Here is a 13,167-nt window from a genome sequence, read left to right on the forward strand (position 1 = left end):
GGAAATGACAGGACAGGGATAAGTGAATGGCGAGGAAGGGAGAGGGAGTGACTCACTTCAAAACTGTGATCTTAGGAACTGAGAGTTGTGGGTGTGGGTGTGGGCGTGGGCTGGGGTGGGGTGGGGTGCCTGTTGACCTGTCTGTCAAGCTCTCCTTCCAGACCTAAGGATGAAGCCCCCGGCTGTCACCACCGACACAAGTCCAGGGTCTGCAGCTCTGCCATCTGAACCCAGCTCCACGAAGCCGAGATGGCTCCCAGCCAGGGGGTGGCGGCCGGGTTTTAAGGTAAGAAGTCCTGAGTTCAAGTTCTGCCACTTGCCATTTGTGTGGCCTTCAGCAAGTCACGAAACCTCTCCACTCTCTCCTCACCTGTAACACAGGGACAATGACCCCTGCTTGGCTCAGCCGTCCTCCAAGGGTAGTTCTGAGACTCCGGTGCCCTCGAGGCGGGGCCCCCGCTGCTCAGTGCGCAGCTGTACCCCAGTGCCTCTCAGAGGATAAATATTTCGTGGAAAAAAGCGGTAGCATGAGCTCGGCCGCCGCTCTGTGCGGGCAGGTGAAGCCGGGGAGCTCTTCGTGTTACACTCACTCTGCCTGCAGGGTGCCCCCGACAGTGTGGTCCCCGGACGGCAGCAGCGCCACCCAGGGGCTTGTTAGAACTGGGGCATCTCGGCCGTGTCATACCTATTGAATCGTCACTTTGGGGCTAGGGCCAGGAATCTATGTTTTATAGGCCCTCCGTATGACTCTGATGCTTGCCAAAGTTTGAGAAGCATTGTTATTGGGGTGAAGATGAGATGGGGTGTGAGCTGCCATGCCCCCTTCTTGGGGTACCTACTTCCCACCTGGCCTAGGTGTTCACTCCCCAGCCTGCCCCAGCCCTTCCCTGGCCTGCCTGGGGCAGGGGAACGTGCTGTGGAGACACAGAGGGGGAGGAGGGGGAGGAGGGGGAGGAGGGGGAGGAGGGGGAGGAGGGGGAGGAGGGGGAGGAGGGGGAGGAGGGGGAGGAGGGGGAGGAGGGGGAGGAGGCCTTCTCATGGGAGGGGAGGGGTGGGTAGCAGGTCTGTCCCCTTCCTGTTTCAGCAAAACCTGCAGACGCTGTGAGGGGATCAGGAGATAAGCTTTGCAGGTACACGGAGCTGTGCAAAGAGGTCAGCTTCCCCGCACCCTGGCAATGCCCTGTGGGGACAGCGGGGAGGCTTGGCAGCCCGGGTCCCAGGTTTCACTCCCATCCATGCCCTCTGCTGAGGTCTCTCCCCTCCTCAGAATACAAGACTCATCCTGAGCACTTGGGAACACAAAGAAAAGATGAACCTTGGAGATAAGTGCTCAAGATAAGAACTGACATGCTAGCCCTGGTCCCTCCGCACGTCCTCAGCAGGGCCTGATTCGAGGTACCTAGAAGCAGCTGTTCATACACGGAAAGGGGGGGTTCACCTATTGAAGGAGAGAGAGCTGAGACTCCAAAGAGGTGAAAGCAAAATGCAGCAAGGCCAGATGACAAAGCCTGCGCTTGTCCAGAAAAACCGACAGCTCGGGACCGGATCCAGCATCGGTGGCTGGAACCAGGCTGAGGGTTTCAACTGGCTCCCGGTTGGGAAGGGGAAGCAGGCCTCACCCATGAGAATCATGGAGTGGGACAGTGACACGCCCCCTGGGTCCCCTGCGGGGCAGTCAACCTGGGTGCCTGAGGGCCAGGGGGATGCAGGCCCCTGTCATCTGGGGACTCTCATGCCCTCAACAACACCCTTGGCTGGTTGAAGTGTTAATGGCTCAGAGAACATCTGATCTTTATCTTTGGTCATCTGTGGGCTCAGGGTTTCCTTCAGTCAGCAGATCTCAGGTTACACAAATAAGACGGTATTGCCAATTCAGCATCCTGCCAGGTGTGTTTGCATGCAGAGCCACAGCTGGCCCACGGGGCGACATGGCACCCAGCACCTCCCAGTGCACGGGCCAGGGTCAGTGTGAGGAAGGGATGATTGAGGCCCATGTGAGGGGCACAAGGCAGCTAAGCATGGCGGCTTTGGAACTGTGATCCCGGCTCTGACGTGTAGCTGTGTGACTTTGGGCAAGAACATTAGCCTCTCTGTGCCTGTTTCCTTACTGGGAGAACAGGGAGATTTAAGAGCTTTGGCTCTGCAGTCAGGCAGCTAGGTGTGGATCCTATCTCTACCACCTATTTACTGTGTGACCTTTACAAGTGCCCCAGCCTCTCTGTGCCTCAGTTTCTTTATGTGCGAAATGGGAGTCATAACAATAGCACCTGCTTCACAGGCTTGTTGTGAGGATTACTGAGTTTGTACATATTGAGCACTTGAAAGAATGCCTGGCCCAGTAATTGTCTGCCCCACTTTTTAGGGGGGGTTCCTGCAGGGCTGACTGAGACAAGGATCTAAGTGCAGTCCACTCACAAAATGACCCCAGTGAGAACTTATCAGTGAGAAAGTGAGACAGGGACAGGGAAGAAGCCAAAAGAGGGTGCACGAATGACCAGGTTACCTTAGTAGACAAGTAGGGCTCAGTCTCGCTGGGTTCTTCGGGGGACTGCAGAAAACCCCCTCAGTATCCTTCCACCCCAGGGTAAGGGGCTGGGATACTTGCAGTAGAAAGCAAAGGAGTGTAAGAGAACAGAGTCCCAACAGCAACTGCCACACCAGGCTTTTCTGAAAAAATCAAGTGTCTCCCATGGGCCCCTGCACATCACTTATAATAACAATGAGAAACAGCTCAGGTGGGGAGCAGAGGCTTCTGGACCAGAGTTCACTTGATGCTTATGTTGGTCATGGGTCTCCACACCTGATTCGAGGGACACCCACAGGTCCCCTGTCTGTAAAACATCTCCTCTCACACCACCCTGGCAGGGACCTGAGATTTCCCTCTAAAGTATTTTAAGCAGGACTGGGATATGATCCAATGGGCATCTGAGAGCCCCCCGTGCAGCTGAGGACAGGAGCTCAGGAAGCAGGGCGCTGAGGTGATCTGATGCCGGGCAGAGGCGGCAGGGTGGTGTAGTCTAGTAACACACGCTGGTGTCAGCGGCTGGCCCTTCGGGTCTCCAAAAAGGTACAGGAGTTTAAGGACCCAAGAGTTGGGGGCTAGAAGAGCTGGGCCAGAATAGGTGTGCTGCTTCTGCGGTGGGGAGCTGCACAGCTCCGCAGGGGACTGAGGCCAAGGCTCCCCGCAGGGCCTTCCTTGGCCCAGGATCATGAGGGCACTGAGCTGGCAGATGGAGCCTGAGAGGGGCCAAGAAGGCAGGAACTAACACACCATAACAGCACAAGGGTGCAGCTATTTTCGAAGACATGGAGGGACATTGGAGAAACTGTGCCATCACCTTACCCTTAGGGAGGTGAGTGCAACAGGCTGAATTCATCAGGATGCATTGTGGATGCTGTGTGGCCCCAGCCAAGAAGTGAGAGGTGTTACTCGATTCTCAATCCACTTTTTCACCCTCCAGGAACTCTGTCTGAAACCTGCTCATCTCCTTGACCATCGGTCAAGACAGGCTGGGCTCCACCTGACACTGCAGAGTGACTCAGCAGGTGGGAGCTGTGCTCAGCGCTGAGGCCCAGGATGTCTGCCCTGACCTTCCCCCTCTGGCCCCTGAGCATCCTTGGACAACTTCCCAGGCCCTCTCACAACCCCTCTGATGGAGAAACAATGATTTCTAAAAGGAGCCACTGGGACAGTGGAACAGGGGCCCTGGGATCCCAGAGGGCCATTCCCAGGCAGCTCTAAGAATAACACTGGAGAAGAGCTGGGATACAGTTGGGCAGCTTCCAAGATATTCTTCCTTAAGAAAGACTCCTGCTGAAATTACTCAAAACCCTCCCTGGGCCTCAAGCAAAGAAGAGGCTGAGGCAGGTTCACACACTGGGGCAAAGAGCGCTGTCTGCCTGAAAGGAAGCTCAGAGGCCACCCAACCTGTTTCTAGAACGGGGGCAACAGTGGCACCCGAGAGGGTATGCAGCATGGTTGAGGGCCCTGGTGTGCCAGGACAAAAGGGGTGCATCTTACCAGCACCTCAACTTCATGCATAAATGCTGAAAATGTTGAAAAGGGAGAGACATAAATTTGATACTTCAGCACAGGGCAGGAGAAGAGAAGGCATGGGTGTGCACATTCAACGTGTAACTCAAGACTTCAGATTTCCCACCTCCAGGATCTGCCAGGCAACGTTCACTCTGGCAGATGGGGATACTCCGACAGGGTCATTTTAGATACACTACACTAGTGCAAAAGCACCCACATTACGCATGGAAAAAACTGAGGCCCAGAGAAGGAGGGACCCCTACCCAACGGCACAGGAGGGAGCCAGCGGTAATGCTTCCACCCAGCCTTGCCTACGGGTTCCCCGGATCTTCCTCCAAGGCTCTTCTCCCCGGGAAATGGGTCTCTCTTCCCTTCTCTGCCTGCAGGCCGCCGCCCCCCCCGCCGCCCCCCCCGCCGCCCCAGGCTGCAGGGAAGACAAAGGAGCGCTGAAGCCACGACGCGATCCCGGGGACGCCCGCAGCGCTTTGCGCATGCGCCTAGTAAGCCCAGCCCCCTCAGGCCGCTAACCCCGCCTCCGCGCCTGAAACCCGCAGGGTCGCCCTGGCGACGGCCCCCCCGCGGGCGCGGGCGTCGCGCCTCCTGACGTCATAGGACGGCGCCGGTTGTCCCAGAGGCTGCACGTGGGCCTGGGTCTGGGGAATTTACAGGCTGGGCCATGGATACGCCGCTGAGGCGCAGCCGGCGGCTGGAGGGCCTAAAGGCTGAGCCTCCCGAGAGCCCCGCCTCAGTGTTGCGGCCGAGACGGGCCCTTGTGGAGTTCGAATCGAACCCGGAAGAAATGAGACAGCCCGGCTCGCCTCGGCTGGTGCAGCAACCCGGCCTGGAGTCCCCCCGAGGCCAGCCGGAGAGATGCCCGGGATCACCCTGTCTAGGGCAGGGGGCAGGCCTGGGTTCTCCCAGAAGGGAGCCGGAGCCGGGCCCACGGTCCCCCCAGGGTCAGCAAGATCCAGCCCTGGAGTCTCCCCGAAGACAGCCAGAGTCGAGTCCCGAGTCGCCCCGACGTCAGCCAAAGCCAACTGGGAAGTCACCAAAGTTCTTCCAGGGCCGAGAAGGACCGGACGCGGACTTGGCCCAGAGTAAGGAGGAGCCGGCCCGGGGGTCCCTCCGACATCAGCTGCAGTCGGGCCCAGGATCACCGGAACCTTATCCTGGTCAGCAAGCGCCCGGTCCGGAGCCGTCGCCGCCGCTACAGGAGCTGACACCCCAGTCAGCTGGCTCCTCCCGGGGTCAGCACGAGCCGAGCAAGCCACCTCCTGCCGGGGAGCTGGGGAGAGACGGCCTCTGGCCAAAGAAGCGAAAAAGGTCTTCACCCCAGGCCCCAGCACCCAAGAAGTTGAAGGAGGAGTTGGAGGTTCCTACAATCCCGAAGGGAAAGCCCAAGTCCGGACGGGTGTGGAAGGACCGCTCCAAGAAGAGGTGAAGTGGGGACGGGGGGTGGGCAGCTGGGCAGGGGGGTTCTCGGTGGCTTTGGGGCGCCGGAGCAGCCTGGAGAACAGCCCCTGGGCTGAAGAGAGCTCACACAAATGGGTAATCAGAATGTGGTAAAATGCTCTGGGACCCCAGGGAGGGTGACAGCATAGTTATGTCTGTCCCGCTTTCCTCCTCAAGGTCCCTGTGTACTCTCCTATAGCACCTCATACCCTCAGTATTCATTCAACAGCCATTTACCTTTGTCTGCCCCCTCTGATGAGGGAGGCAGAAGCAAGTAAACCAGCCATTACTTGATAAAATGCAGTGAGATCTGTCTTCACCCACCATCATCTATTGCAGTTATTAACCTTTGTGATAAAAAGTATTACCAACACTGAGTATATAAGACAGTGCTAAGTACTTTAGTAGTAAGAATTGGCCGGGAACTAGCCTTTCAAACAGGGACCAGCATGCATCATGGCGTTTAATCTGCACATTAACCCTGTGAAGCAGCAGATTTAGCCTCATTTTACATACGAGGATTATCTTGACGTTCTGCAGAGAAACCAGGGGTAAAGAGACCATAGGCGGTCCAAAAGCAGGAGGGTGAAAGCAGAGAAACCGGTAAGGAGGCTGTTGCACTAGAATTAAAACACCCTCAGAGGCTGCTGGCAGATCTTGTGGATAAGGGCCCAGAGGTCATTGAATTGATGCTTGGGATATTTGAGGAAGCAACTTCAGTGGATTGTGAGTGAGCCCAGAGACAGTGGAGGCAGCACCAGCTCCAGGAGGTATTCCAGCAAAGGGGGGATATGGAGGGAAGTAGTCACAGCTGGGAAGGCCTGGCTGCAGCCCCACCTGTGCTCCTGCCAAATGCCTGCTTCTGCACAGTGTGCTCCATGGATGTGCCAGGTCCCTTCTCTGAAGGGTGGTGTTTACTGAGCACCTACTATGTGCAGAGCATTGTGCTAAGTACTTCTTCAGCTGTGTCTCAATTAATCCTCCCACCACCCTTTGGAATGGGAACAATTCTCACCTCCATTTAACTTGTGAACGTGCTGAGACTCAGGCTACCTTGCCCCCCATTACACAGATGGTTGATTCAGGCCTTGGAACCCACGCCTGTCTTCCTTCAGTTTCCAGGTAAACTGATGCTCTGGAACAGCACTGCCCCCAATACCTTAGCCACAGCCAAATGTGGCTATTTAAATTTAAATTGATTAAAATTAAATAGAGTTTAAAAATGCATTTCCTCAGTCACACCAAGTACATTTCAAATGCTCAACAGCCAGTGTGACTACTGGAGTCCTTATTGAACAGCATAAATGTAGAGGTCCTTGATATTTTATTCTTTCTTTTTTTTCCTGGGATATTTTGTAGCACACCCTGCGTATGTCATTGCACCCTTACATCTTTGCAGTGAGCCTTCTCACAGAGATACTCTCCTTCCTCCTGTGACTATAATGTCACTATCACACTTCAGAAAATCAAGACTTCCACTGAACATCTTCCATACCCACTCCATTTTCACATTTCCCTACTGGAGAGAGAGGTTCCAAATCATGACCGAGAACTGTGCCCATTCATGCCACCCAGCAGGGAATAAGTCCCATCTCCAGGGGCATTTGTGCCCTGGCCAACTGCTCTTGGGGAAAGCAGCAAGGCTTTATGGCAGAGGCTGTGTGACCTGGACTCTGTGGTCACAAGCAGGGATTTGGGAACAGGATGCCCCTGGGCAATTATTTAACCTCCCCAAGCCTTGGTTTGCTCCTCTGTAAAATGGAGAGAACGAGAGCCCCCACCTCAGAGGCACGTAGTCAGGGCTTAAGAAACGGCAGCCAGCTCGATCGGAGCCCTTTCCTACCCCGAGTCTCTGCAGACCTGGAGGGTCGACTGCCCGGCACACAGGCAGGTGGCGAGATGATTCTGGTTGGGTTCGGGAAGAGAGCCCGGAGCTGAGAGGAAGCCCGGGTGCATCCCATGGGCTCCACCAGCACCCACTCTCCCCGATCCAGGTTCTCCCAGATGGTTCAGGACAAGCCCCTGCGCACATCCTGGCAGCGGAAGATGAGGGACCGGCAGGAGAGGAAGCTGGCCAAGGACTTTGCCCGGCACCTGGAGGAGGAGAAGGAGAAGCGCCGGCAGGTGGGGCGCCGGCTGGGCCGGGCCGAGCCTGGAGCTCAGGGGTCGAGCCAGGGCCCTGCAATAGGCTGGGGGGGGAGGGGAAGGCTCACATAGGTCCTGGGGAGGCTGACTTGGCCCTTCTAGATCCTGCGGGTGCCAGGGAGGCCGGGAGCCTGGCCCGAAGCAGGAGCACAGTCTGGGACCAAGGGGTAGGGAAGGCCAGTGGCACATCCCGGTCAGCCCAGGGCTCTGCACATGTCTCAGGGATGGGGAGGCGCCCGGGAAGCGGGACTTGCTGCCCTCCTTCTCCAAGAGGTGGCTCCCACACATCAGCAAAGTGGGTGCCTGTGCCTCCTCCGGTTTTCTCCCTGATACACATCCCAGGGCCCAAAATGCTCTGTTAGAGGCTCACGCTCAACCTCTTCATTCCCCAGGAAGCCCAGCAGGCCACACAGAAAGTGAGGCCTTGGCATTGGCTGGTGACTGCCACGCCAGGATCAGGGTTACCATTGGGACATCGCTCACCTAGTGATCCCAAGGGCACAGGAGGAGTGATCCTTGTGGTCCCAGCCTGGCCACTGAGGGAAGGGATGGGTCATCACTTAGTCATCTGTCCCCTGCTTTGAATCGCCCCAGGTGCTGTAGAAGTTGTGGCTGCCGCTTGGTGCTAAGGCTTTATCTCACTTCCTTTGCGGGCCCGGCTCCCTCTTGGGCAAGCCAGCCTTCTCACTGTTCCCTTCAGAGGTGTATCTGCCCAGCCCCCAGCCCAGACCTTCCCCTGGCTGGGAACCCAAGTCTCACTTCTCATTTCTCACCAAGGGCCCAGTCCACCCTTCCCCACTAAGTTACCAAAGCCAAGAGAGGCCCCTGGCCATGCAGCAACCTCAGAGCCTACATCCCACCCTGATTCAGCAGGGAAAGCAATCAGCAGAGCCAGAAAGTCACTGGCTTCCCATTCCCAAGGCAGTCTCCTCTGCATTCATCTTCTAAGTGCTCCTCGCAGGCCGGGTAACATTGGAAGTCCACTACATGTATTCACTCACTTATTCCTCAAAACTAGCTTATGTGATCATTCTCATTTTAAAGATGAGGGGTTGAAGCACAGAGAGGTTAAACTACTTGGCCAAGGTCACCCCATTTAGGAAGTAGCAGAGTCAGGACGCGAACTAGAGCCTCTTCTCTGCAACCTCCACCTTTCCCAGCCCTGCACTTAGGCACATGGACATCATGGGGAGGGTAGGTGGGAATGAGGGGACCAGCTCACCCCTTCTCCCCTGGCAGTTTATGAGGAGGGTGGTACCAGGGGCCACTGTCTACATGTGCCTGAGTTTCCCAGCGGGGAGCCACCCCTGTCTGAGTCTCCCCAGCCCCATCTAAGCCTCTGTCCCCAGCGGCCTGACCAGATGCCCACTTGCTCAGGTAGAGTCAGTACCTTCCACCATGGTGGTCCCATGGGCACAGGGGTTGTTCTTTCCTGGCCCTCCACCCACATCCCACCAGGACCTGGGATAAGAGGGCCCTTCCCCTCCCTTGGAATTCTGCCAGTCTCACTGCTCTGGGGCTGAGACCAGGGCTGCGTCAGCTCCCAGACCCAGATCCCCTCCCTTGTGCATCCCAGGAAAAGAAACAGCGCCGAGCGGAGAACCTGAGGCGGCGCCTGGAGAACGAGCGCAAGGCAGAGATAGTCCAAGTGGTGAGTGGTGCCCTACCCTGCCCGGGGGCTGGGTGTGCACTCCAGATGCCCCCGCACACCCCTGCCTCCTGCCCCCGCTGTCCTGCTGAGATCCCAGGACTCCCTTTCCCTGGGGAACAGGACAGAGACTCTGACGACATCAATGCCTCCCCTCATCCCCCTAGATCCGAAACCCCGCCAAGCTCAAGCGGGCAAAGAAGAAGCAGCTGCGCTCCATCAAGAAGCGGGACACCCTGGCCCTCCTGCAGAAGCAGCCACCCCAGCAGCTGGCCGCCAAGGTCTGAGCTCAGGTCAGCCTGAGGCCTCCCATAGCCAACTACCGTGTCAGACACGGCACCTCGGGCCACTGGTCACACACCTCTGCTGGACCTGGCACTCCAACTCTGGCTCCAAAACAGGGACCCTACTCCAGGTGGGGCTCTGAGCCTTTCAGAGCCTCTTAGGCAGGTCTTTGTGAGACAGAGGGAGCCTGAGACCTGGCAGAAATTAGGGGCTGGGTTGGGAGAAGAGGTTCTGCTCCCTCCTCTCTCCTTCCCCCTCGTCCAAGTGCCTTCAAACCAAGGAGGGCCAATTCTTCTGGTTCCTCAGGGAACTGGTGCCTGAAGGGTGATTCTCCCAAATGTATATGTTCTGTCTCAAGGTCCTGGGTGCATCCTAGACCAGGAGGCCGGCAGTCAGGAACCCAGCTCCCCCATACCTTCCCAAAGGCTGCTTTGCGTACCTCTGCACCCCACTGAACCCCCACTGAATCCAGTTCCACCCACTTTTCAACACAAAAAGTGAAAATGGGAGGTTGCGGGGAGCAGGGTTCCTCTCTAGCCCCGTCCCCTGTACTACCCTCCGCAGAAGCCCCAAAGATCTGATGAACTCATGCCCATGCAGTCTACAACAAAAATATTTATTCAACACCTGCTGTGTACAGGCACAGTTCTAGGTGTCAGGGGATACAGACAAAAGTCCCTGCTCTCGGGCTTCCATTCTTATGGAGAGAACATAATAAACAAGTAAAATATACTGTGTGTCAGGTGGCAAAGTGCTACAAGTAAAGCGGGGCAGGGTGGGAGGGAACCTGGGCGAGGTGTTACTGTGGGATGGCTGTGCTATCAGCTGTACATCTGCTGTTCCGCTTGCTGGGCACTTGCCATGGGCCAGGCCCTGCCAGGTGCTGGGAATGAGTAAACTTGCCCGCCCAGCCTTCAGGGACCCCAGCCTGGGGGTGGCACAAGGAGCATTGGGTCAAGGTCCCAAGAGAGTTTCTCATCCTGCCTCTCCCACTAATGTTTCATCCACCAAACATTTACTGTCACCAGCTCTGCACCAGGCCCTGATAGCAGTCTTTGACCTGGAATCCATGGCAGGTAGAGAAGATGGACATGGTGTGTTGGGCATGCTGTGACATACAAGTCACCCCTCACATCTACAGGTGGGAGTGATAGCTGCCCAGCCCCTGTGTGGCTGGGAGGTGAATGCTGCAGACATTTGGGATGACCAGCATTGCCCACATGCCATGCCATGGAGCATGCACCCAGAGGTCACATTAGCTAAGAAACACGTGCTGTGATCTGGGCAGCCGCTCTGCACATTAAAATGCTAAAGGTGGAGAAGACCAGTGAGGATGCCCACTGCGCTGTGATTAGCCTAGGTTTCCCAAACACTTGGCCCTGGTACCCCTCTGCTTTTTCCACCTGGTAAAGATTTTGAACAATGCTGGGCCAGAGATAGAGGTGGGGGCTCCCAGAGTCACTATCTTAATCATCTCGGGTATGCCAGGGTGTTCTTTCACTTACTGAACAGTAATTGAACAAGTAATGCTTAGTGGTCAGCATGCAGACCCTGTACTTGGGGCAAGTTACTTAACCTCCCTGCACCTCAATTTGCACATCTGTAAAAATGTGGGCTAATAGGACCTATCCCTCAAGAATGTGGGATAAAGCAGCTCAATAAACGTTGGCTAAATGGGTAAAGCAAAGAGGTAAGACTGGAACAGTGCTCCCCAAACCTTTCTCCAAAAATACATCACTGGTTTAATGTGAAAATACACACACTCCATCATCTGGTAAAGTTGAGCTCCAGGGAGATGCATCCTGTGTGCCCTGGGAGCCCACTGCCCTAGGTGTCATGGTCTTAGCCCCGCATTGCCCCAGGTATGTCCGTGGGCCAGCAGCACACGGCCTCCGGGAGCTTGTTGGAAATGCAGGATCTCAGCGCCCCTCCCCGCCGGCTGGGTCAGGCTGCGCTTGAGCAGGATCCTAGGTGACCCGTGCACAGCAAAGCTCACGAAGGCCGCTTTAACCGTTTCTGAAAAAGGCTGCACCGAGTCACCAAGGGCACTTTAAAATGCAGATTCCCGGGCCCTGCCTCGGCCTGAGCTCTGGGGCTGGGGCCGGACACCTGCATTTCAGTGACGGTGCCTTCAGGATGCTTCCGCGCCGGCTGCTGCCCTACCTTCGCCTCCGGGGAGAACGGAGAAGCCGGGGTGCGTCTACCCGGAGGTGTTGCTCAGCGCCCGGTTCAGGGGCCCCCTCTCGTCCTGGGACCCGGCCCGGGGCTTGGCCGCAGCGGCAGCGCGGCCGCCCCGCAGCCAGCCGAGCGCGCCCCGGGGCCCGGGCGGGCGGGAGGCGGGCGGCGCGGCGGAGGAGGCGCGGCGGCGGCGGCTGCCCGCGCCCAGGTCGCTGTCGTCCACCAGCACGCTCTCCAGCACGCTGCGCAGGGAGCGCCGCAGCTTGCGCAGCATGTCGGGGCAGGTGAGCACGTAGAGCAGCGGGTTGACCACGCTGTTGATGAAGGCCAGGCTGGTGGCGAAGGGCAGCCCGCGCCACACGAGCCGCCGCAGCTCCGCGTGGCTGTGCGAGCGCGCCTCCAGCAGGCTGAAGACGTGGTAGGGCCCCCAGCAGAGCGCGAAGGCGGCCACCACGGCCGCCACCAGGCGCACGAAGCGGCTGGAGCGCGGGCGCCCGCGGTGGCGCAGGTGCACGCTCACGGCCGCGTGGCTGGAGGCGATGATGGCCAGCGGCGCCAGGAAGGCCAGCAGGAACTTGCTCACGGCCAGCGCCACCTGGCGCGAGTTGCACGTGGCGTCGGGGTCGGGCCCGGGGCTCAGGAGCAGCAGGTTGTAGTAGCACATGACGCGGCCGTCCTCCCGCGCGATCGTGTCCCGGAACACGAAGTAGGGCACCGTGTTGAGCACGGCCAGCGCCCAGAGCGCCAGGCAGACCTTGTGGGCCGCGGCCACCGTGCGGTGGTTCTGCGCCCACACGGGCCGCACCACCTGCAGGCAGCGGTCCAGGCTGATGGCGCTGAGCAGGAAGCCGCTGGCGAACATGTTGAGGAAGAAGATGGAGGAGTGCAGCTTGCAGAAGGGGGTGCCCAGCTCCCACGAGTGGCCCACGGCCAGGAAGTAGGTGAAGAAGGGCAGGGTGGCGGCGGCCAGCAGGTCGGACAGCGCCAGGTGCAGCACCCAGGTGGTGATGACGGTCTGGCGCATGCGGCAGCCCACCAGGAACAGCACCAGGCCGTTCTCCGCCAGGCCCAGCAGCGAGGCGAGCGCGTGCAGCGCCACCGACGCGTGGTCCATGTAGCGCATGCTGGAGTTGCCGTGGCCCCCGAGGCGGCTCATCTCCCGCAGCAGCGGGCACAGCGGCTTCGCGGACGCGTTGGTCAACATGACGGGCGCTGCGAGGGAGAGAAGGAGGCGCCGAGGTGGGCAGGGCAGGGGCAGCGGGGACCCCGCTGGCCCGAGCGGGGAGCCGGACCCCCGAATGTTACTGATGAAGCCCCAAGGCGAGGGGAATTACATCCCAGCTCCCCTCCCTGGGCAAGCCATTTATCCTTCCTGAGTGCAACATTGTAACATGACCCAGCTCCGAGGGTTGTTGGGAGAATT

The 13,167-nt window shown here is 58.1% G+C and overlaps 2 protein-coding genes across 2 annotated transcripts; one reads left to right on the forward strand and one right to left on the reverse strand.

Moving 5' to 3' along the window:
- The first annotated feature begins 4,652 nt into the window (after positions 1 to 4,652).
- On the forward strand, positions 4,653 to 10,298 carry CCDC86 (coiled-coil domain containing 86). Its single transcript, XM_081153882.1, has 4 exons — positions 4,653 to 5,473; positions 7,483 to 7,612; positions 9,210 to 9,284; positions 9,449 to 10,298. The coding sequence occupies exons 1-4, from the start codon at positions 4,713 to 4,715 to the stop codon at positions 9,566 to 9,568; spliced, it is 1,086 nt and encodes a 361-aa protein (XP_081010008.1). The 5' UTR covers positions 4,653 to 4,712; the 3' UTR covers positions 9,569 to 10,298.
- Positions 10,299 to 11,766: 1,468 nt separating this feature from the next.
- Positions 11,767 to 12,948, reverse strand: PTGDR2 (prostaglandin D2 receptor 2; the record flags this gene model as incomplete). Its single annotated transcript, XM_081154247.1, has 1 exon — positions 11,767 to 12,948. One exon carries the CDS (start codon positions 12,946 to 12,948, stop codon positions 11,767 to 11,769), a length of 1,182 nt encoding a protein of 393 aa, XP_081010373.1.
- Between the last annotated feature and the right edge of the window lie 219 nt (positions 12,949 to 13,167).

The sequence above is a fragment of the Miniopterus schreibersii genome (genome assembly GCF_964146895.1).
Source record: "Miniopterus schreibersii genome assembly, chromosome: 12".
NCBI lineage: Eukaryota > Metazoa > Chordata > Mammalia > Chiroptera > Miniopteridae > Miniopterus > Miniopterus schreibersii.